This window comes from Bombina bombina, chromosome 6, assembly GCF_027579735.1.
Source record: "Bombina bombina isolate aBomBom1 chromosome 6, aBomBom1.pri, whole genome shotgun sequence".
NCBI lineage: Eukaryota > Metazoa > Chordata > Amphibia > Anura > Bombinatoridae > Bombina > Bombina bombina.
Window position 1 is genome coordinate 699,621,743 of NC_069504.1, and position 24,655 is coordinate 699,646,397.

The 24,655-nt window shown below is 40.6% G+C and overlaps 1 protein-coding gene across 1 annotated transcript in view; it reads left to right on the top strand.

The window, feature by feature from the left end:
* KANSL3 (KAT8 regulatory NSL complex subunit 3) overlaps nt 1-24,655 on the top strand; it is a 311,300-nt gene that overhangs the window by 27,204 nt on the left and 259,441 nt on the right. Inside the window, exons 6-8 of the mRNA XM_053717821.1 lie at nt 13,352-13,483; nt 13,571-13,687; nt 14,067-14,168. Coding sequence (XP_053573796.1) covers nt 13,352-13,483; nt 13,571-13,687; nt 14,067-14,168 — 351 coding nt within the window. The remainder of the gene's footprint in view (nt 1-13,351; nt 13,484-13,570; nt 13,688-14,066; nt 14,169-24,655) is intronic.

Consider the following 24,655-nt stretch of genomic DNA (forward strand, 5'->3'; position numbering starts at 1 on the left):
AACTTTTTGATTATCTTATACCAAAAGGAGATGGAATAGTTTCCTTGACTATACATATTCAATACCATATTCATCCTTTCGCCTAAACCATCTCGTATAGATTCTTTGTTAAAAGTTTCTAGAAAATGCCGTATTTGCAAGTACGCGTAAAATTCATTATTTGGGATTCCAAACTCACTTCTTAGATCCTGAAACGTTCTACAAGTTTTAGTGTCCCTATCTTGCAATTGTTGTATGAAAGTTAGACCCTTCCTCTTCCATCTATGGAAGACTTTCGACTCTATTGCTGGTATAAAGTTGGGGTTCCCCACTATAGTCAAATATTTTGAGTATTCCGGGCTAGCTCGTAATAATTTCAGCAATTTATGCCATGCACTAATTATATTCTTAACGGTGGATAGTTTTTTTTACTTTATCTGGCAGCTTCCCTTTATGATGTAATAAAGCTTTTAAGCCATATGGGGCCACTAAAAATTCTTCTATATCGTTTGTGGCAACATAATTTGCCTCTGTTAGCCATTCTAATGCGAATTTACCCATACATATTAAATTATATAGCTCTATGTCTGGAAAAGATAAACCACCCCCTGTTTTAAATAGTGACAAATTATGTAGTGCAATCGCTTTACGTTTGTTGCCCCATAAAAATTTTAAACAGTCCCGTTTAAATGATACTAAATCCTTACGATTGATAAATATAGGTAAATTTTGTAGTAAGTACAGAATTTTAGGAAATAGGACCATTTTAATTAAATTTATTTTACCTGACAAAGTCAATGGAAAATTAGCCCATCTGGCCATATCCTTAGACAATTTTGCCCAGATTTGAGGGTAATTTAATGCATACCAATTTTCAGGGTCTCTAGAGAGTACGATGCCTAGATATTTTAATTTTCCATTTGCGTTCTTAAATGGCGCATTCTTATAGCTATCTCTTTTTTCTTTTAACCAAAAAATCTCTGATTTGTTAATATTTACTTTATAGCCTGCAAACTTACCGAATTCACCTAGAATTTGAATTAATAGAGGAATATTTTTTTGCGTATCTCTTAAGAAGACCAGTAAATCATCAGCGTATAATAAAAGCGTAGTTCTTCTATTCCCTAGCCAAATCCCATCTATTTCCTTTCTCAGGAATATCGCTAGAGGTTCGATCGCTAAATTGAACAAATAAGGGGATAACGGGCACCCTTGTCTGGTTCCTTTCTGTAGAGTAAAGTTTTGTGATATATTACCATTTATCAAGATGTTTGCCTGTGGCTCGTTATATATCAATTGTATCAATCTGAGGAAAGAACCTGTGATTCCAAAGTTACTAATTGTTGTAAATAGATGATCCCATGTAATCATATCAAAAGCTTTTTCAGCATCTATAGATGTGATAGCCATATCTGTTTGACTCCCCGTTCCCTTTTTTTTAATCTGGTTCCAATAGTAATCTATTATCAATTGAACTTTCCTCAGATTGGTTGTAGAAGTCCTATTAGGCATAAAGCCAACTTGATCTTTATGTATTAATCGGGCCATCATTTTCTTTAATCTTTGGGCAATTATGCTCATGAGCAGTTTATAGTTGCTATTTAACAGTGAGATGGGTCTGTATGAACCCATCTCTTCCGGGTTCTTACCTTTTTTCAAAACTAATGAAATTGTTGAAGTTGTAAAGTATTTGGACTGCATTTTATTATTAATATATATTTTATTGAAAAGGCCTTCTAACGTAGGGATTATTTCTTCCTGCAAGATTTTATATAGTTCTATCGGAATCTGATCTGGGCCGGGGGCCTTGTTACTCGCCGTTTTATTAATTACTTTTCTTATTTCTTCTTGTGATATAGGTCTATTTAACTCGTCTAGATCTTTTTTATCTAGCTTTGGTAACCTAATTTTATCCCAGAAATTTGTTTTAGCTTCCAAATTAATCTTATCCTTTGTATATAAATTTTGATAGTATTTATATATATATATACTCGTTTATTTCTTTAATATTGGTCAATCTCTCTGATCCCTTTCTAATCGTCTCTATAGCCCGTTTCTTCTTCCTGGCCTTTACTAGATTTGCCAGAAATTTACCAGCCCTACCACTATGTCTGTAAAAAAACGCCCTTGTCCTAAGATCTTCTTGTCTTAATTTTTGCATAAGAAAAGTGTCTCTTCCTAGTTTGGCCCTTATATATTTGTCCCAACGTGTCCCTGATCTATCACTTAGAAACGCATTATAGCAATTACGTACTTGTCCTGCTAGCTGTAACTCTTTCTGTTGTGCTATCCGCTTATTTTTTACTAAATACGCCTTGATTTCCCCTCTAATGAACGCTTTACAGGCCTTCCAGAAAATGTCATAGTTATTTTCATATTCCTTATTGTAGTAAAAATATTCCTGCCATTTTCTCTTTAACCAGTCCTTGAATTGTACATTTGTACTTAAGTATGTTGGGAAAAAAAACTTTGCTGGGTCTCTTTTGACCCCTTTAAACTTAAAATTTAGTACGACAATCGCATGGTCTGATATTACCACTTCTTTGATATCTGTTGATATTTCTGTACCTAATAAGTTTTCCGAGATCAAGAAAGCATCTATCCTAGACATAGTTTTATGACTATGGGATATACAAGAAAAACATTTTAGATCTGGGTTCTGAATTCTCCAGATATCTTTAAGTCTTAAATTTTTACACAAATTCTTAAGTAGTTTAGTTTCTGCTCGGCTATTGCTATTCATAGAGGGTTTTAGCCTGTCTAATGTTGGATACATCACCATATTTAGATCACCTCCCAGTATTATGTTCTGCGTACCATATTTCATTAGTTTGACTTGAATCTTGTTCCAGAAAGTTTTGTCTAGGCTATTTGGGCCATAAATATTACATAAAATCAGAGGTCTTTCATATACTATAATATGTAAGATTGCAAACCTTCCTTCTATATCTAATTCTTTCTCCATAATTTTGTACTCTAATTTTTTATTTAATATAATTGCTACACCTCTTTTTCTTGTCGTGCAGGGCGTTGCAATCACCTCCTCTACCCACCCTACTTTAAGTTTGTCTAATTCCTGTTTTTTTAAATGTGTCTCTTGTAGCATAATTATATCTGCATTATTTTTTTTGCATTGTTTCAAAATATTTTTCCGCTTCCATAATGAGGAAATCCCTCCCACATTCCATGATATTACTTTTACCTGTTCAGCCATCAAATATTAATCAAATATTATAGTATACCCTATAGCGCATTGCTAGAGAGAAAAAAAAAAAAAAAAAAAGGGGGGAGGGGAGCCCCATGGGTAAGGAAAGAGAGGGATGGGAAAATAACGCACCACACAGAACATAATAAACAATAATCAATGCATAATATAAAAACCAGATACAGAGAAAACCTTCTCCGTATCGCCCAAAAGTGCTGAGAACATCTTGCTCAGCTAAAACTATAACCATAACTTCTCTTGGAGGCTCTAGCCTATTAACCATAGCATTAACACTATTGATCATCTCCAACTTTATTCTTTCTTAGAACCTGGTTAATATCCTTTTTGGGGTACTTCCTTCTGTACTCTTGTTACTAAGAATTCTGTCTAGAATATAGGAAATCTTTCGCTTCTTCGTAATTATTCAGTAGAACGTTTCCTTGTTCATTAAAAATTTTAATTTTGGCTGGATATATAATTGAGGCTTTCAGACCTGTTTTGATTAAGCTTGTACAAATAGGTACCATTTCTTTTCGTTTTTTTGACGTTTCTACTGAAAAATCTTGGAAAAGCAAGATGTTATACTCTCCTATCTTAACTGGGAATTTTTTCCTATATTGACTCATAATCATGGCTTTGTCTTGAAAGTTCAAATACTTGACAATAACTGGTCTAATCTTAGTCTTACCATCCGTATAAGTTCTAGCGCTACCTACTCTGTGCGCTCTTTCAACCTGTATCCCTTGTGGGGGAATTTGCATACCCAATCCTAGAGGTAGCTGTATTGCCGTAAAGTGTAATAAATCCTGAAATTCCTCTATCTCTGGGAGTCCTATAATTCTGACATTGCTTCGTCTAGCTCGGTCCTCTAATTCTTCGACCTTATTTTGCAGCATATGTATTTGGCTAGATTGTTCCTTTAATTTAGTCTCGTGTCTGACATTCATATCTTCTATATCAGATATTCTGATTTCTACTTCTTGTAACCTCTCTGAAAACTGTTTAACTTCTGCCCTTAATTCTGAGATGTCCCTCTTTACCTGATCGAATTGGGGCAACATAATATCTGATAATTGTTTTACTAGGTCCTGAGACTCCATTGTATGTATATTTGATGTTTCTAACAAGATTCTATTCTCTGTATCTAAACTGTTTCTTTTTAGCGTTTTTTTTTCTTTCCCTTTTGGTGGCATTGCCGGTGATTTATTTTTAATAGTGACAAATCTTTCCATATGTATGTGTATGGGTGATTAAACTAATAAGGGCCTGGTGGTGGCCTAAACAAGTCCAAATGGGTGGACAGGCAAGGGGTGAAAAAGAGGGGACAGAAAAAAGGGGGGGAGTGATTGACGTGTGAGGGGTAAATTCTAAGTGGTGTGTTAACACTCTATTCGTGTAAGGTGTGGCTGACTGTGGTAGTGCCTAATTCTAAGTCGAGAAACAGTTGTCTGTATTTTTAGAAACAGTCAATTATCTATAGATATCAATATAGCTCTTTTTCCTTATATACCCAATGCCCAGCAAATTTCCAAACAAGCCTTTATAATCTGTTATTGTGTATATTCTTTCAGCAGCTTTATCTGACCACGGTTAAACATTTAACTTTCCTAGCATTTTCTTAAATTACTACAATTATTCAGTGTTAAAATCTTAGCCTATTTCAATACTTTGGGAGCCTAGCGCTTCATATCATGCCACAGAAAAATTGGATATAGCTTAATATATAGCTCTTAAAGTTCTCTGAGTAGTCCAGTTCCTAAGAAACATTCTTATAATTAATTTTCAACTGTCTCTATAGATGTATCCTTCTATTGCTACTCAAGGCAGACTGCAGGTGTTTCTCTTTGTCCGTTATAATTGCCTTTTTTGCTATAGGCTCCTGAATGGACAGATAGCAAAATCTTAAACTGGCAGCATTCAGTAGCTTTTATAGGCTTATATAGCAACTCTTCCACTAGGCAGATAGCAAAATCTTAGACTGGCAGCATTTAGTAACCTTTATAGGCTTATATAGCAACTCTTCCACTAGCCAGTTATTTTTACTTCAGCAAAGTTTATAGTAGTCTTGGGTATAAGCCGAAATCAATGTAGACCTTATCAATTAGCCCAGAGAGACAAAGGGAATAAAAGAAAAGGAGTATATTCTTCACTTTCCTGTTCCGCCAGGACTTCACCCACCTTGCGGTACCTGGCTAACAACAGCTGTAGTATAAAAGTTTCCTTACTCCATGAGATACTGCTACAGCACTTTCTTTCGCTTTAGGGATCTCAAACCTTGATACAGTATACAAACAGGATATCTGTTAAATCTCTCCTAGACGCCTTAGTTATATGTTTTTCTTCGTGGGGGGGACACTGCTTGCATCAGTATGTTGTTACATATTAAGGGGGCTTATTACACTGATCACCCTTACACGAACAGGCCTTGTTTACTTGGGGACCTCCATCCTTAACCAATATTCCAGCAATTCTTTGCCTACTCCCCAATACGCATCATCACAAGTGCATACCTGGCCTTGTCTTGTCTCCCTTAATCTTCGTTCCCCCCACACAGGTTCTTCCAGATAATAAGCGGAAAAAGTACCTTACTTTGAGATTGTTTGCTGGCTCTCCGGCTTTGCAAGCGTACTTATCCCTTTGCCGTTTGTAGATGTCTCTCCGCTCCGGAGCTCTGTTCCTCCAAGAGGTGACCCAGGCAATGGGTCTGCTGTTACGCCTATTTCGTGGCGGCCGTTTTGCTCACCCTCCGTCAGGTTCCAAGCTTCCCGCTACTACTGCGGGCACCAGGCAGCTCGCCTAAAGGTCAGGCTTGTCGAGTCGAATCCTCGGAGCACTTGGGGCTTGTTGCGCACTCTATCCCAACCAAAGCGCTACCACACGCAGCATCCGTGCAGCTCCGCCCCTTCCGGCCGTCACTCAACCAACCACTTCTAACCCTTTAATTTTGAATGCTTTAAAGTGAGTGCCCTGTCTGGCAGTTGTTGTTTTATTTGATTCACTGTGGGGCTCTGAATTGGCCCCCTAAGATATATCCCCCCCGCGGCTTCGGCCGCTAGCCGTGTGGGGTCAGCACCCAGGCAACGTCACAAGTAAATCTGTATCCCCACATAAGTACCTTCTACATGCCAACACGAGAAAGATTGACCCCATAATTAGCCCACCATCATTGTCACATATTGGCACACTGCTGTATAAGTCCACATTAATTAGAAAATGTAAATCTGAACTCTTGTTGTAACTGTAAACTAACATTAAGCTTAACTATATTTCATGAGATTTTAAGCACCTTTCTAATCTACTCCTATTTTCAATTTTTCTTTGTTCTCATGCTATCTTGATTTGAAAAAGCAGTACTGTAAGCTTTAGAGCCAGACCATTTTTTGTTCAGCACATGGGTAGCACTTGCTGATTTGTGGCTAAATGTAGCAAACCAATCAGCAGCTCTACCAAGGTGCTGAACTAAAAAATGGGCCGGCTCCTAACCTTTTATTACTGCTTTTTCAAATCAAGATAACATGAGAACAAAGAAAAATTGACAATAGGAGTAAATTAGAAAGTTGCTTAAAATTGCATGCTCTATCTGAATCATGAAAGAAAAAACATGGGGTTAGTATCCCTTTAATAAACAACATGAATAACCCTGTATGGGTGAGGGTCCAGATATTTGTGGGGGAGCAGGGCAATATTGTGGATCAAGTCAGACACTAAAGTTATTAGCCCTTGCCCTCCTTGTCAGTCGTCCACATAACAGGATGCATCAGATCTATGCCTGGGCTGTGAGGGAGGCCTGTGTTGCGAAACATAATAAGAGACCCAGCGATAACCCAGACATATCTCAAAATGGAGTCCGCCATTCCCTCCTGATGATACTCACGAGATGTTTTAGCCTGTCTCACCATTATGCCAAATGGCGGGTTGAAATACTGAGGCTGCTTGTCCTGTTCAAATGTTGTAGCAGTGAGCGGTAAAAGCTTTCCCTGGACTATGTGAAATTCAGCAGATTGTAAATGCAGCCTATGTAGTGCGGTGTCTACCATGACTGAGTTCTCTGATGGAGCTGTGAGTTCAGTGAGTGTGGGGCTTCGCTGCGGCTGTGGAGTTGTACCCACTTGCGGTGTAAAGTTCTGTGTCAAAGTAAAGATGTCAGGCGCTCCCTCCTCTATGATACTCCTCATCTTGTCTGGCAGGGTGTCAGTGTATGGCGCTTCTGCGAATAGCAAGTCAGCACTATCATTATGCGATGTCCCTCCCGGTATCTGTAGGGGCCAAGCTGTCGCATTGCCCACATGATCTGACCTGTTTATATCTGAAGCCATGAAGGGTTGCTTAGGCTTGTGTTTGGTCTGTGATGTAGAGAGGGTTGCCTCGGCGTCCGGGCTGCAATGGTGCTTTGTCATTGAATGTTTAACCAGATCTCTACCCCTCTCACTCTCCATGTTCAAACGATTCAGCATGTAATCATATGGTGCTCCCTCAATTAGCCGGTTCAGAAGGGATTCAAGCTTTGCAGGCAAAGCCACAAAATATACGTTGTACTCGTCTGCCATACTGATGGGTTGTTGTTTCTTCATCCCCAAAAATCTTATAGCACTAATGTGGTATTTGAGCAGAAAGTAAGTTTATAGCCCAGAAAGTTTATAGCCCAGAAAGTTTGAAGAGACCCGGTAAGTCTGGTAATTCAGACGGCACCGGTAACCCGGCTCTTCCCGGGGGGGAGGTGGATGCCTAAGTGTAGTAGGCCGCCGCCTTAGACCTTTTGGTTCCGATCTGTGCTCCCGATGTCATGTAAACAGCCAGATGATAATATGCAGAGCCACAGTCACCAGTACTGTGGGGAGGCTGTATTTTGTAGTCTTATTTTTGCTGTTATTTAATGATAATCGGCGGATTACCAAGGATTCTACCAGAGCTAGCAGAAAATGCGTCCAGTCCTGAACGCTGCACGGACACGCCCCCTGTGACTAGTCCATTTTCTAACAAGACTGTGTAATGCTAGAAGACTGTCATTTTCCCTCTTGGGGATCGGTAAGCCATTTTCTTAGACTCTTAACAGAATGAAGGCTTATTATGGGCTATACACTGGTTGACACTCTTGTGGGCTAAATCGATTGCTTTATTTAAGTTTTTTATGAACTCTGAGGTGATTTATAAAACTTTTATTGTGGGGAAACGTTTTTAGACGCCAGGCAATTGTTTAGACACCTTTCCAGTCAGGAAGGGTCTTTCACTATAGTAGGCAGAGCCTCATTTTCGTGCCATAATTGTGCAGTTTCTTTTGGATGCAGTGCATGCAGCTGCATGTGAGAGGGTCTGGTGATCATTGAAAACGTTCCTGGAAGGCTTAATTTGGTATTGTATAACTCCTAAGGACAGGTGAAGTCGCAGCAAACGCTGTGGCTGGGACTGTAGTGGGGTTAAATTTTGAAAATTGGGGTGCAATACTTTTAAAGCATTAAGACACTGTGGTGAAAATTTGGTAAAGATTGGATATTTCCTTCATAATTTTTCACACATTCAGAAATAAAGTGTGCTCTGTTTAACATTTAAAGAGACAGTAACGGTTTTGTTTTAAAACGTTTTTTTTTGCATTATTAACCTGTTTAAGCCTGATTAACATGTCTGTACCTTCAGATAGAACATGTTCTGTATGTATGGAGGCCAAGGTGGTCCCCCCTTCAAATGTATGTGATAATTGTGCCATGGCGTCCAGACAAAGTAAGGACAGTACTGTCACATTTAATAAGGTTGCCCAAGATGATTCCTCAAATGAAGGTAGTGGGGATAGTTCATCATCCTCTCCTTCTGTGTCAACACCAGTTATGCCCGCGCAGGCGACCCCTAGTACCTCTAGCGCGCCAATGCTTGTTACTATGCAACAATTAACGGCAGTAATGGATAATTCCATAGCTAATATTTTATCCAAAATGCCAGCATTTCAAAGAAAGCGTGATTGCTCAGTTTTAAATACAGTGGAGCAAGAAGGCGCTGACGATAGTTTATCTGTCATACCCTCACACCAGTCAGAAGTGGCAGTGAGGGAGGGTTTGTCGGAGGGAGAACTTTCAGATTCAGGAAGAATTTCTCAACAGGCAGAACCTGATGTTGTGACGTTTAAATTTAAGTTAGAGCATCTCCGCGCATTACTTAAGGAGGTGCTATCTACTCTGGATGATTGGAACTCTTTGGTCATTCCAGAAAAATTGTGCAAGATGGACAAATTCGTGCATTATTCCTGTCACTACGGCGGCGTGTTTCTGGTTCGATGAACTAGAAAAGGCGCTTAATATGGAGACTCCATATGAGGAAGTCATGGACAGAATTCACGCACTTAAGTTAGCTAATTCCTTTATTTTAGATGCCGCTTTGCAATTGGCGAGATTAGCGGCGAAAAAGTCAGGGTTTGCAATTGTGGCGCGCAGAGCGCTCTGGCTAAAGTCTTGGTCTGCGGATGTATCTTCCAAGACAAAATTGCTTAATATCCCTTTCAAAGGTAAGACCCTTTTTGGGCCAGAATTGAAAGAAATTATTTCAGACATCACTGGGGGGAAGGGCCATGCCCTCCCACAGGATAGGCCTTTCAAGGCTAAGAATAAGTCCAATTTTCGTTCCTTTCGCAATTTCAGGAACGGACCGGCTTCTAACTCTGCAGCCTCTAGACAAGAGGGTAACGCTTCCCAGGCTAAACCAGCTTGGAAACCAATGCAAGGCTGGAACAAGGGTAAACAGGCCAAGAAGCCTGCTGCTGCTACCAAGACAGCATGAAGGGGTAGCCCCCGATCCGGGACCGGATCTAGTAGGGGGCAGACTCTCTCTCTTTGCTCAGGCTTGGGCAAGAGATGTTCCGGATCCCTGGGCACTAGAAATAGTCTCTCAGGGTTATCTTTTAGAATTCAAGGAACTGCCCCCAAGGGGAAGGTTCCACATGTCTCGCTTATCTTCAGACCAAATAAAGAGACAGGCATTCTTACATTGTGTAGAAGATCTGTTAAAGATGGGAGTGATACACTCAGTTCCAACTGCGGAACAAGGTCAGGGGTTTTACTCAAACCTGTTTGTAGTTCCCAAAAAAGAGGGAACTTTCAGACCAATTCTGGATTTAAAAATTCTAAACAAATTTCTCAGAGTTCCATCGTTCAAAATGGAAACCATTCGAACAATTTTACCTACAATCCAGGAGGGTCAATATATGACTACCGTGGATTTAAAGGATGCGTACCTACATATTCCTATCCACAAAGATCTTCATCAGTTCCTAAGGTTCGCCTTTCTGGACAAACATTATCAGTTTGTGGCTCTCCCATTCGGGTTAGCCTCTGCTCCCAGAATTTTCACAAAGGTGCTAGGGTCCCTTCTGGCGGTTCTAAGACCAAGGGGCATTGCAGTGGCACCTTATCTAGACGACATTCTAATTCAAGCGTCGTCTCTTTCCAAGGCAAAGGCTCATACAGACATTGTTCTAGCCTTTCTCAGATCTCACGGGTGGAAGGTGAACGTAGAAAAGAGTTCCCTGTCTCCGTCAACAAGAGTTCCCTTTTTGGGAACAATAATAGATTCTTTAGAAATGAAGATCTTTCTGACAGAAGTCAGAAAGTCAAAGCTTCTAAACGCTTGTCAAGTTCTTCACTCTATTCTGCAGCCTTCCATAGCTCAGTGCATGGAAGTAGTAGGATTGATGGTTGCAGCAATGGACATAGTTCCTTTTGCTCGAATTCATCTAAGACCATTACAAATGTGCATGCTCAATCAGTGGAATGGGGACTATGCAGACTTGTCTCCACAGATTCAAGTAGACCAGATGACCAGAGACTCACTCAGTTGGTGGTTGACCCGGGATCACCTGTCTCAGGGAATGAGTTTCCGCAGACCAGAGTGGGTCATTGTCACGACTGATGCCAGTCTATTAGGCTGGGTTGCAGTCTGGGATTCCCTGAAAGCTCAGGGTCTATGGTCTCGGGAAGAGTCTCTTCTCCCGATAAACATCCTGGAACTGAGAGCGATATTCAATGCTCTCCGGGCTTGGCCTCAACTAGCGAAGGCCGGATTCATAAGATTCCAGTCAGACAACATGACGACTGTAGCTTACATCAACCATCAGGGAGGAACAAAGAGTTCCTTGGCAATGAGAGAGGTATCCAAGATCATCAAATGGGCGGAGGATCACTCCTGCCATCTATCTGCAATTCACATCCCAGGAGTAGACAACTGGGAGGCGGATTATCTGAGTCGTCAGACTTTCCATCCGGGGGAGTGGTAACTCCACCCGGAGGTTTTTGCCCAGTTGACTCAATTATGGGGCATTCCAGACATGGATCTGATGGCGTCTCGTCAGAACTTCAAGGTTCCTTGCTACGGGTCCAGATCCAGGGATCCCAAGGCGACTCTAGTGGATGCATTAGTGGCACCTTGGTCGTTCAACCTAGCTTATGCGTTTCCACCGTTCCCTCTCCTTCCCAGGCTCGTAGCCAGGATCAAACATGAGAAGGCCTCGGTGATTCTGATAGCTCCTGCGTGGCCGCGCAGGACTTGGTATGCAGACCTGGTGAATATGTCATCGGCTCCACCATGGAAGCTACCTTTGAGACAGGATCTTCTAGTACAAGGTCCATTCGAACATCCAAATCTAGTCTCTCTGCAGCTGACTGCTTGGAAATTGAACGCTTGATTTTATCCAAGCGTGGGTTTTCAAATTCAGTGATAGATACTCTGGTTCAAGCCAGAAAACCTGTGACTAGAAAGATTTACCATAAAATATGGAAAAAATATATCTGTTAGTGCGAATCCAAGGGATTCTCCTGGAGTAAGATTAAAATTCCTAAGATTCTCTCCTTTCTCCAAGAAGGTTTGGATAAAGGGTTGTCAGCGAGTTCTCTAAAAGGACAGATTTTTGCTTTATCTGTCTTGTTACACAAAAGACTGTCAGCTGTGCCAGATGTACAAGCTTTTGTACAGGCTTTGGTCAGAATCAAGCCTGTTTACAGACCCATGACTCCTCCTTGGAGTCTAAATTTAGTTCTTTCAGTTCTTCAAGGGGTTCCGTTTGAACCTTTACATTCCATAGATATTAAGTTACTATCTTGGAAAGTTCTGTTTTTGGTTGCTATTTCTTCTGCTAGAAGAGTTTCTGAATTATCTGCTTTGCAGTGTGATCCACCCTATCTGGTGTTCCATTTAGATAAGGTCGTTTTGCGTACTAAACCTGGTTTTCTTCCAAAAGTTGTTTCCAACAAGAATATTAACCAGGAAATAGTTGTTCCTTCTCTGTGTCCGAATCCAGTTTCAAAGAAGGAACGTTTGTTACACAATTTAGATGTAGTTCGTGCTTTAAAGTTCTATTTAGAAGCAACAAAGGATTTTAGACAAACCTCATCTTTGTTTGTCGTTTACTCTGGTAAGAGGAGAGGACAAAAAGCTACTGCTACCTCTCTTTCTTTCTGGCTGAAAAGCATTGTCCGATTGGCTTATGAGACTGCCGGACGGCAGCCTCCTGAACGAATCACAGCTCACTCTACTAGGGCTGTGGCTTCCACATGGGCCTTCAAGAACGAGGCTTCTGTTGATCAGATATGTAAGGCAGCGACTTGGTCTTCTCTGTACACTTTTGCCAAATTCTACAAATTTGATACTTATGCTTCTTCGGAGGCTATTTTTGGGAGAAAGGTTTTGCAAGCCGTGGTGCCTTCCGTTTAGGTAACCTGATTTGCTCCCTCCCTTCATCCGTGTCTTAAAGCTTTGGTATTGGTTCCCACAAGTAATGGATGACGCCGTGGACCGGACACACCAATGTTGGAGAAAACAGAATTTATGCTTACCTGATAAATTACTTTCTCCAACGGTGTGTCCGGTCCATGGCCCGCCCTGGTTTTTTAATCAGGTTTGAAAAATTTCTTTCTCTATACACTACAGTCACCACGGCACCCTATAGTTTCTCCTTTTTTTCTCCTAACTGTCGGTCGAATGACTGGGGGGCGGAGCCTGAGGAGGGGCTATATGGGCAGCTTTTGCTGTGCTCTTTGCCATTTCCTGTTGGGGAAGAGAATATTCCCACAAGTAATGGATGACGCCGTGGACCGGACACACCGTTGGAGAAAGTAATTTATCAGGTAAGCATAAATTCAGTTTTTTTAAGAGATTGTGTTACTATTTCTTTTTAATTATAACATCTGACAGATTCCAGCTCTCATTGATCGCATGTTGCTGACCTCCACTGTACGAGCGGGAGGAGCTGGAGCAGAAGCATTATCTCTGCTTCTGAAGAGGCCGTGGGACCCAGCTGTAGGCGTTCTCTCTCATAACAAACCGGTATGTGTACTGAGTGTGCCCCCATTAGAAAACAAAAAAGGTTGCTTTACTCTTAAAACCCATCTCACTGTTTCTTTATTATTCCAGAGTAAGCTACCAGGCTCTCCTCTAATTCTTATTGCTCCATCGGGTCCAACTAGCTCACTCTTCCCCACTTCAAGGCGACACCGGTTCTGGCAGTCCCAGCTCTCCTGCTTAGCCAAGGTCTGAATAAAATGTTTTCTTGTTTTTAATTTGTATTTATACATTATCATTTATTGTACAAACCACTAACTCAAAGGGACAGTCTACTCCAAAGTTTGTATTGTTTAAAAAGATATGATAAGAGGCTGTCTTTAGTGGCTTAGAAACCGGCATAAATTTAGAGGTTTAAAAGTTATAAAGTGTATTAATATAACAATGTTGGTTGTGCAAAGCTGGGGAATGGGTAGTAACGTTGTTACCTATCTTTTTAAACAATAACAATTCTGGTGTAGACTGTCCCTTTAAAAATATTTTTTTTTTCTAAAATTTGGCATACATAAACTTTTAATTATGCTTATCTGACTGCAGATTAACTGCACTGCCATTATGTATTATTTAGGTAATTCCGGTTGGGGCTCAATTGGTTAACAGTGGCAATGGTGTCACCCCCTTGCAATGTCTAGAACACATGATTGGTGCTCTTCGAGCAAAAGTGGTTGAGGTAAGTCAGACGCAATGTGAGAGACTTTGTTGAATGCATGTTAAATTGTGTGTTCTATGTGTGGGTCTACACTGTTGATGTATCTTCAATTTTATTGGGACAGAATATGAAACAAGGATATTATAGACATGAATTAATTGTTCTACACTCATTTAGTGATATATTGAGATGGCCAAATGTATTTTCTTTCTTTAAGTTAACAATTCCTCTCAGAACAATCATCAACATCCCAATTTTGAAGATTGGAGCTCTGCTATAATATTGTCATATTCTTTAACCAACTCTTCTCTGTCTCACTTTAATGATTTACATGTGTATAAGCCAGAGCCTTTGCTGTCTCTAGGTATTTTAGCTGCCCTGATTGCATCTTAAAGGTGAAGGACATATTCTGTTCTTACCTTTATTTCTTTCGTAAATTGATGATGGTCCTCCATAAGATATGGGATATATTTTCTGCCACTAGGAGGAGGTTAAGAACCCATATCAGAGGTTAAAATCCCTCCCATCTCTCTCTTAACTTTGTTTTTGGCCTCGTAGGAGTTGCTTGAGAATAGAGGTTGTTCTAGCTACTTACTTATGTATTTAAATTTGGGAGTTCAGACCAATGTGAGACATAGAGTCCCTTGGAATTATCATTCACAAAGAAGACAAACTTCACAGTAGCTGAATGATACAGAGACATAAGAATACCCTGTTATGTGCGCATGTATTTTCCTCTGGGACTTCAGCCATAACTACGTTCAGGGGTCATGGGGATTCGTCGTTAGCTCCCCCTAAGGGACACAGGTATTTCCTACTGCAATCCTCTGCAGTACTCGATACCTTCACTGGATGTGTTCTCTACTGGATACTGCTTCAGTGGAGGGGTGCTTCGTATGGTAAGTTACTTTACACAGCACACACATAGGCCAGAGGCTATTTGTAGGTACTCCGACCACAAGTACAGCATAGCCAGGGGACTTAGCTTGCTCTCCTCATGACACACTTTTTTCTTTTTTTCAAGTCCCTAACTACCCTATTCTTAACAGGGACATAGCCAGGTAACACTGTTGCCCTTCACAGCCCTCTGGCAGCTCTGGGTAAGTATTTATGGCACTTTTTAGAAAATAGGTGCCTGGCCCTTTCAGATAACCGCTATCTGCTCAGTGCAGTTAGCTGATCAATAGAGGAAATTTGTTAAACTGGGGAGCATGTGTTTATGAGGGAAAATTATTTATTATGCTTGGTGCACGTTAATAAATTTTATTACACTCAAAATTGTGTCAAGCTTTCTCTGAGGGAATCTGGCTTCTCTCCTGGCCCCTCAGCTTTCCAGGCCTTACTATTCATTCAGGAGCTGTTACTAGGCAAAAATCAGCTCAGGAAATTATAGGGCAGTAATTTCTGAAAGTACTTAAAGGGACAGTCTACACTTTACAGTCTTACTTTAGATTAAACTGCAAATATCCTCCTTGCACCCTTTTCTATATCATGCACAAGTAACAGTAAAAAAGTTATTTTAAAATGAATATTGTTTCTGGTAATTTTGGAATGGGTGCCAAGCTCTGCCCACTGATGACATCATGATCTGGGCTGCATTAAAGGATTCACTAGTTACAAAAGACTAACTAATTGGATTCAATAGACTGTCAATGCTTTTCAGCAGTGTGCATAGATGCAGCCCAGATCGTGATGTCATCAGTGGGGTTAAGTCACTCAGCATTTTTAAATATATATGTATATGCTTATATAAATATATATGTATATAAGCATATACATATATATTTACAAGGAACACATAGTTCCCATAGACTGCAATGTAACAGCACTTTTCTATGCCGTTGTTTTTCAAACACCCCTCACCCGCTAACTTTAGCCCCTTGTAACTGCAGTTACTTTATTAAAAAATAAAAATGCTAATATTTTTCAGAATTCAGGGCATTTCAGTTGCACCATATCTGGACAGCATACTAGTGCAAGCCTATTCACTTTCACTAACTATTGCTCATACTTACAAGCTTCTATTCTTTAAGACCATGGTCGGAGAATCAATGTAACCAAAATGTCATTATATCCTGCTATAAGGGTAGCATTTATAGGAGTCATAATAGACTCAATTCTTATGCATCTAGTTCCTGTCAGATAAATAAAAATAAAGATTGAGGGCGTGTCTCTCCCTACAAAGGGCTCCATTTCCATCAGTAATCAGTGCATGGAGGTGGTGGTTCTTATGGTTGCTGCTTCAGACGCATTTCCTTTTGCTCCTCTTTACTTGAGACCTCTTTATTTGTCTATGCTACCTCAGTGGTCAAATAATTATCTACATTGGAATAACAGATTGTTTTGGACTTCTCCGTCAGATAATCTTTTTCTTGGGGACACAAAATCTGCTTTGACCATTGGGGCATCCTTCGTCAGCTGACAGACACCATTCTCTCATACTGGGGAGCGGTCTGGGTTTCTTGAAGAGTGCAAGGAGTTTGGTCTCCTCTACGGGAAAGGTTTCCAATTAACATTCTGCAACATTTGAGCTATTCTTCGGGCTTTTCAGACCTGGCCCATCTTGAAGGAGGAAAAGTTTATCCGTTTCCAGTCAAACAATATAGCTGCAGTGGCGTACATAAATCACCATTGGGGGTACCAGCAGTCCACTGGCCATGCAGAAAGCATACCAGACTCTGTCTTAGGCAGAGAGAAATGATTTCTCCCTATCGGCAATTCACATACCAGGTGTACACAACTGGGAAGAGGATTATCTCAGCTGTCAATCGGTCCATCCTTGAGAGTGGTCTCTCCATTAGGACATTTTTGATCACTTAGTGATCAAATGTGTCTTACAGAACATAGATCTGATGGCCTGTAACTTAAAAATACAATCTCCGTGGGTATTGTACAACATCAAGAGACCCAAAGGCTCATATGGTAGATGCCTTAGTATGTCCATGGGAGTTTCATCTAGAATACCTGTTTCCTTAGTTTGTTCTTCTTCCAGAAGTCATTATTCGGATCAGACAGGAGTCTGCATCAGTGATATTAATTGCTCCAGCCTGGCCCCGCAGATATCCTCATCTTCCCAATGGATTATTTTTATAAGACAAGACCTATTGTTGCAAAGTCCGCTTTTCCATTTGGATCTCAAATCGCTAAATTTAACATTGTAGAGGTTGAATGGCTAGTTTTGAGACATAGAGGTTTCTCAAATTCGGTCATTGAAACTCTTATACAGGAAGGCCTATTTTTAGTGGTGCTCTTCCAAATGGTTTTCTTGATATTCCTTTAGGATTCCTGGAATACTTCAATTTTTACAGGATGGCCATGACAAGGGTTTGTCCACTAGTTTTCTTAAAGGTCAAATTTTCGGCTTTATCTATTATTTTTCATAGGAATTTTGCTAAACTTCCTGATGTTAAGACATTCATCCAGGTGTTAGTTCAAATTAGGCCAGTTGTAAAACCTATTTCTCCACAATGGAATTTGAATCTAGTTCTTTCCGTATTACAAGGTCCTCCCTTTGAAATTGTGCATTCCATTGACATCAAACTGTTGTCTTGGAAAGTACTTTTCCTTTTAACAATCTCTTCTGCAAGAAGAGTTTCTGAACTGTCTTGGGATTTTCCATTTTTAAGGATAAGGCTGTACTTCGTACCAAATATGATTTCATTCTTAAAGTGATGGTAAATTCACCAAAGTAAGTTTGCATAGTTTAAAAGTACTTTTAATTTTGAGCATGTTGATGCGATTAATTGTCAGAAACACAATATATCATTTGTAACACCCCCCTTTTCCCCCAAAAGCTTTATTGATGTAATAAAGATATAACAATCAAAATAATATACAGTATAACATAAAATCAATTATAACTCTATGAAGTACAATATTTGTGTGATGTCTAACAAAGACTTGAAACTGATATTGTCCATACTTCTAAGTAAGAAGTCCAAGACCACAAGTTGTTATAGGAGGTAAATAATTTATCAGGTAAGCATAAATTTTGGTCTTACCAAACACCTATAGTTATGCTTCATGTACTGTCATTGAGGAACGTGATAGAAAATTTTATTTTTACAGTTAAATAATTCACATCCTATATGTGTGCACATAGTGAGATGCCCTTTTGGTGTCTTCAGTGAAACTTTGTTTTCTTGTTTGCATTCTTTCTTTTTTTCTTCTTTTATCGTTCTTTATGGTTTGATATTTTAAGTTTCTTTTTCTTTTTTTCTTAAAGGGACACTGAACCCTTTTTTTTTTATTTTATGACTCGGAGCATGCAATTTCTTTTTTATGACACGATGAGTTCACGGATCATCTTAATTACTAATGGGATATTCACCTCCTGGTCAGCAGGAGGAGGCAAAGAGCACCACAGCAAAGCTGTTAAATAGCTCCTCCCTTCCCTCCCACTCCAGTCATTCTCTTTGCCTACGTTAGTGATAGGAAAAGGTAAAGTGAGGTGTTAGTATAGATTCTTCAATCAAGAGTTTATTATTTTTAAAGTAGTGCCAGAGTGTGCTGCTTTGTTCTAGGGTGTAGCCATAGTCCATATCAGTCTCTTCAGTAGAGCTTTGGTGGCTTTAGTGCAATGGGAACTTGTGGGGCATAATTCTCACTGCGCCTCCCATATATTGATGCTGCCCTACCTCTGGAAAACCTGAGACATTCTAACTCAGGAATTTCTCTTCATCCACAGGTCCATGTGAGGGATAGGACGAGGGATAGGACCTCTCAAGCCTGGGATCTGCCTTGCTGCCAGGCAGCATATGAGGTAAGTGCTAACTTTTTTTCTGGGGGAAGAAAACGAAAGGTCTCAGAAATAAAGGGCACTTTATTTGGACAAGCCATTATTTTTCTCATAGTTTCCCCTTAAGCATAGGGGACATTTGGGCACTGTTACTGCAGGCACTGGGGTTTATTTTATTAGTATAAGTGTTTCCACATCTCCCGGCGGGTTGGTAACTATTAGAGCCGTCCGGGAGATTTCCTTGGCCACACCCATGATGAATGGAGGCTCAGAAGTAATGGAGGGCACTTTATTTATTGAGTAAATGGGATAAGCCCCATCGTTATTCCCGTAAGTTTCCCCTTGAGCATAGGGGACATTTGGGCAACGTTACAGCATCTTATGTTATTAAGATGGTTGGTTCCACATCTCCCAGCGGGATTGTAATTTTAGAGCCGACCGGGAGGTTTCCTTGGCCACGCCCACAATGGGCGTAGTGTAATTTTGCGCTCTTTTTTACTCACTATGAAACTGTGTATTTATGGGCAACTTGCTTCTATGCATGCGCATATCATTGCTGCGCATAGTCTCCTAGAGATATTTACTGCGTAGTTTCAACGGAGATCGTCTGTACAGGAATGTTAGTTTCTATACGCTTCCTGCTCAGAGGACATAGGCACCTTAGCAGAGTGCTGCTGAGTTGTAGGGGTTTTTATTCATTAATTTTAAGCCTATTATTTACAATAAGACTTAGACATTTTTTCTCAGTAAAAAAGTTACAGCTTTATTATTTAAAAAGACAGTAACGTTTTTAGTTTTTTTTTGCATTTCTAATAAAAATGTTATCTTTGGACAATTAAATTATTTCTGTTTATGTTAGAAATGGACCTAGAGGCTTACAAGGTGTCACCTGTTCACTATGTATAATGCCAATGTGGAACTTCCAATCATTTTCTGTCCCTCATGTCTTGAGAGTACCTTAGGCTACAAGGATAAACCTTGCTCTGAACCAACATTTTCTAATAAGGATGCTGTTCAGGAATTTGTTGACAATGCTCATTATATAACGCAGCTTTGTTCTCAGACATTTTAGAGTTTACTGCCTTCACATGCAGTGCCCTGCGATTCCTCTCAAGCTCCCGCTGGAGTTACTTTAAGGGACATCGCTTCTCTCATGTCTTCTGCAGTTTCAGATGTGTTGTCTGCTTTCCCAATGTTGCAGGGAAAGTGTAAGAGGAAAACCAGACATTCAGTGAGCGAGGTTTCTGACGCAGTTATTGCTATTGCTAATGCCCCCTCCCAAAACCTGAGGAGGGGGATACCGCATTAGCATCTGAAGGTATAATTTCAGATTCTGACAGTGTAATTCCTCTTACTGATACTGAAGTCTATCCTTCAGGTTTAAATTAGAACACCTCCGTCTGCTACTTAAGGAGGTTTTAGTTACATTGGACAACAACTTCACGGTTGTTATTAATCCTAGAAATCCAGTAAGCTTACAAATATTTCGAGGTCCCTTCCTCGATAGATGTTTTTCCGGTACCAGACCGAGCTTCTGAGATAATTCCAAGGAGAGACCGGGTATCCCCTTTTTCTCCATCTCCTATATTTAAAAAAAAAAAAAAAAAAAAAAAAAAATCCCCATAGCCGACTCTTTCAAGGAGGCTTGGAAAACAGTCCCTAAGGTGGAAGGAGCGGTTTCCATTTTGGCTGAGAACTGCTATACCAATAGAGGATAGTTGTGCTTTTAAAGATCCCCTATGGAAAAAATTAGAGGGGTTACTCAAAAGGATGTATGTACACCAGGGTTTGCAATGGCAACCAGCTGTGTGCATTGCTACCGTCACGAGTGTGGCAGCATATTGGTTTGATGCATTGTCTGATGCTATTAGGACAGACACTCCCCTGGATGAGATCTAGGAAAGGATAAAAGCTCTTAAATTGACTAATTCCTTTATTACGGATGCTTCCCCTCAAGTTATCAAACTGGGAGCAAAGATTTCAGGTTTCTCTGTTCTAGCTTGCAGAGCCTTATGGTTAGTACCTTGGTCTGCGGATGTATCCTCTAAGTCTAAGATTTTAGCGATTCCTTACAATGGGAAGACCTTGTTTGGACCGGGCTTGTCGGAAATAATTTCTGATATTACGGGAGGTAAGGGTCATCTTCTCCCGCAGGATAAGAGAACCAAACAAAAAAGACGTCAGAGTAATTTTCGTTCCTTTCGAAATTTCAAGGGAAATTCTTCCGCTTCCAAGCAGGAACAGTCTAAATCTGCATGGAGACCCAATCAGTCTTGGAATAAGGGGAAACAATCCAAGAAACCTGTTATTGAATCAAAGACAGCATGAAGGGCATGCCCCCGATCCGGGACCGGATCTTGTAGGGGGCAGACTTTCCTTCTTCGCTCAGGCTTGGGCTTGAGATGTTTCAGATCCCTGGGCAGTAGACATAGTGTCCCAGGGATACAAACTACAGTTCAAAAGTTTTCCTCCCAGAGGCAGGTTTCTGCTTTCAAGATTATCAAAAAGAGAGGCGTTCTTCCGCTGGGTAAGAGACCTCTCCGACCTGGGAGTGATAGTTCTGGTTCTGATATAGGAACAGGGTCTGGGATTTTATTCCAATCTGTTCGTGGTTCCCATGAAAAAGGGAACCTTCAGGCCAATTTTAGATCTCAAGAGCCTAAAAACAAATTCCTCAGAGTACCATCCTTAAAGATGGAAACTTTTTTGTTCCATTCTCCCTTTGATCCAAGAGGGTCAGTTTATGAAAAAAGTATATTTAAAGGACTCCTACTTGCATGTTCCCATTCTTAGGGATAGTCACAAGTTCCTGATGTTTGTCTTGCTAGACTAACACTTCCGATTTGTGGCTCTTCCCTGCGGTCTTGCCACAGCTCCCAGAATTTTCACAAAGGATCTGGGATGGTTGTTGACGGTGCTTCGGTTCCGGGGAATTGCAGGGGTGCCCTATCTGGACGACATCAACAGTCCAGGCACCATCCTTTAAACAAGCAAGATCCACATGGAACGTGTGTTATCCTCCCTACAATCTCTCAGGTGGAAGGTGACTTTGGGAGAAAACATTCCTTAATCCCAAATACAAGGGTACCTTTTCTTGGGAACCATGATAGATTCCCTATCAATGAAGATTGTTCTGACAGAAGTCAGAAATTCAAGGAAGATCATCTCTCCCAGGGAGCCTGTTTTCGCAGACCATCTTGGGTGTTTGTGACACAGACGCCAGCCTTCTAGAATGGGGAGCAGTCTGGGGCACCCTACGGTCTCTGGGGATTAGGATTCAGTCAAAATCTGTTTCTCCTATAACCATTCTGGAGCAGAGAGCAGTCTACAATGCTTTTCTGGCCTGGGCCCAGTTAGCTTCGGTCCAATTTATCAGGACATAATGTCAGTGGCTTGCTTCAGTCATCAGGGAGGAATGAGAGTTCCTTAGTGATGACAGAGGTATCCAAAATAATTCAGTGGGCGGAGACCCATTCCTTCTACAGGGATCTCCATACGAGATTGTTCCAAGCCTGATTCTCAAGTGGGGTCAGCCGGAATCAGTCCTTATGGCTTCGCGACAGAATGCCAAGTTCTCGAGGTTCAGGGACCCCCAGGTGGAACTGATGCTCAGGCGGTGCCTTAGACCTTCAGTCTAGCATACCTATTTCCTCCATTTGTGCTTCTTCCACGGTTCATTGCTTGAATCAAACAGAAGAGGGCGTCAGTGATTCTCATTGCTCCGGCTTGGCCTTGCAGGATTTGGTATGCAGATCTGGTGGACATGTCATCACTGCCACCTTGGATACTTCCGTTGAAGAAGGACCTTATAATTCAATGGCCCTTCCTTACCTCAATCTAGTTTCTCTGAAGCTGACTGCTTTGGGGATTGAACGCTTAATTTTGTTCAAGCAGGGTTTTTTTTCTGACTCGGTCATAGAGACCATTATTCAGACTCGTAAGTCTGTAACTAGACGGATTTACCATATGATATGGTGTAAATATCTTTGTTGGTGTGAATCCAAGGGCTACTCATGGAGTAGAATTAGGATTCCTAGAATTTTGTCTTTTCTCCAAGAGGGTTTGGAGACGGGTTTATTGACGAGTTCCCTAAAGGGTCGGATCTCGGCCTTATCTATTTTGTTACTTAACGTCTGGCGGATGTCCCAGATGTTCAATCTTTTGGTCAGGATCAGGCCTGCGTTCAAACCAGTTGCTCCTCCATGGAGTCTTAATTTGGTTCTCAAAGTTCTTCACAGGGCTCTGTTTGAGCCTATGCATTCCTTAGATATTAAGTTGTTATCTTGGAAAGATTTATTTCTTGTTGCTATTTCTTCTGCTCGTAGAGTGTCAGAGCTCTCGTCATTGCAGTATGAGTATCCTTACCTTATTTTCCATTCAGATAAGGTAGTTTTTACGTACTAAATTAGGATTTCTTCCTAAGGTTGTTTCTGATCGGAACATTAATCAGGAGATTGTTGTTCCTTCTTTGTATCCTAATCCTTCTTCTCAGAAAGAACGACTTCTGCACAATTTGGACGTGGTCCGTGCTTTAAAGTTTTACCTGCAGGCGACTAAGGACTTTCGTCAGTCTTCTTCTTTGTTTGTGATTTTCTCAGGAAAATGTAAGGGACAGAAGGCTACGGTTACTTCTCTTTCTTTTTGGCTGAAGAGTATCATACGTTTTGCATATGGGACTGCTGGACAGCAGCCTCCAGAGAGAGTTACGGCTCATTCCACGAGGGCTGTTGCTTTCTCATGGGCGTTCAAAAATGAAGCTTCTGTGGAACAGATTTGCAAGGTTGCAACTTGGTCCTCTCTTCACACTTTTTCAAAGTTCTACAAATTTGACACTTTTACCTCGGCTGAGGCCACTTTTGGGAGAAAGGTTCTTCAAGCAGTGGTGCCTTCCGTTTAGGTCCCTGTCTTGTCCCTCCTGTATCATCTGTGTACTCTAGCTTGGGTATTGAATCCCATTATTAATTAAGATGATCCGTGGACTCATTGTGTCATAAAAAAGAAAACAAAATTTATGCTTACCTGATAAATTTATTTGTTTTTTGACACGATGAGTCCATGGCTCACCCTGTGTTTTCAGACACCTCTGCACCTTGGCTTTTCCTTTCTTTCCTTAACTTCGGTTGAATGACTGGAGTGGGAGGGAAGGGAGGAGCTATTTAACAGCTTTGCTGTGGCGCTCTTTGCCTCCTCCTGCTGACCAGGAGGTGAATATCCCATTAGTAATTAAGATAATCTGTGGACTCGTGTCAAAAAAGAAATAAATTTATCAGGTAAGCATAAATTTTCTTTTTAAGCAACTTTCTAATTTACTCCTATTATCAAATTTTCTTCGTTCTCTTGCCATCTTTATTTAAAAAAGATGGAGTCTATGCTAAGGAGCCAGACAATTTTTGGTTCAGTACGCTGGACAACACTTGTTTATTGGTGGGTGAATTTATCACCAATCAGCAAGAACAAGCCAGGTTGTTCACTAAAAATAGGCCAGCATCGAAACTTACACTTTTGCTTTTCAAATAAAGATACCAAGAGAATAAATAAAATTTGATAATAGGAGTAAATTGGAAAGTTGCTTAAAATTGCATGCTCTATCTGAATCACGAAATACTAAATTTGTGTTCAGTGTCCCTTTAAAGTCTCTGACTTTCTACGAATTTCAGTTTGGAACTGATAACACATTTGGCTACAATATTCTAGCTATGTGTTGGTGAAGAAAATTATTTGAAAGTGACACTAAAAATCACATGTTTTTTACTCAGTGGTCAAGAGGGTC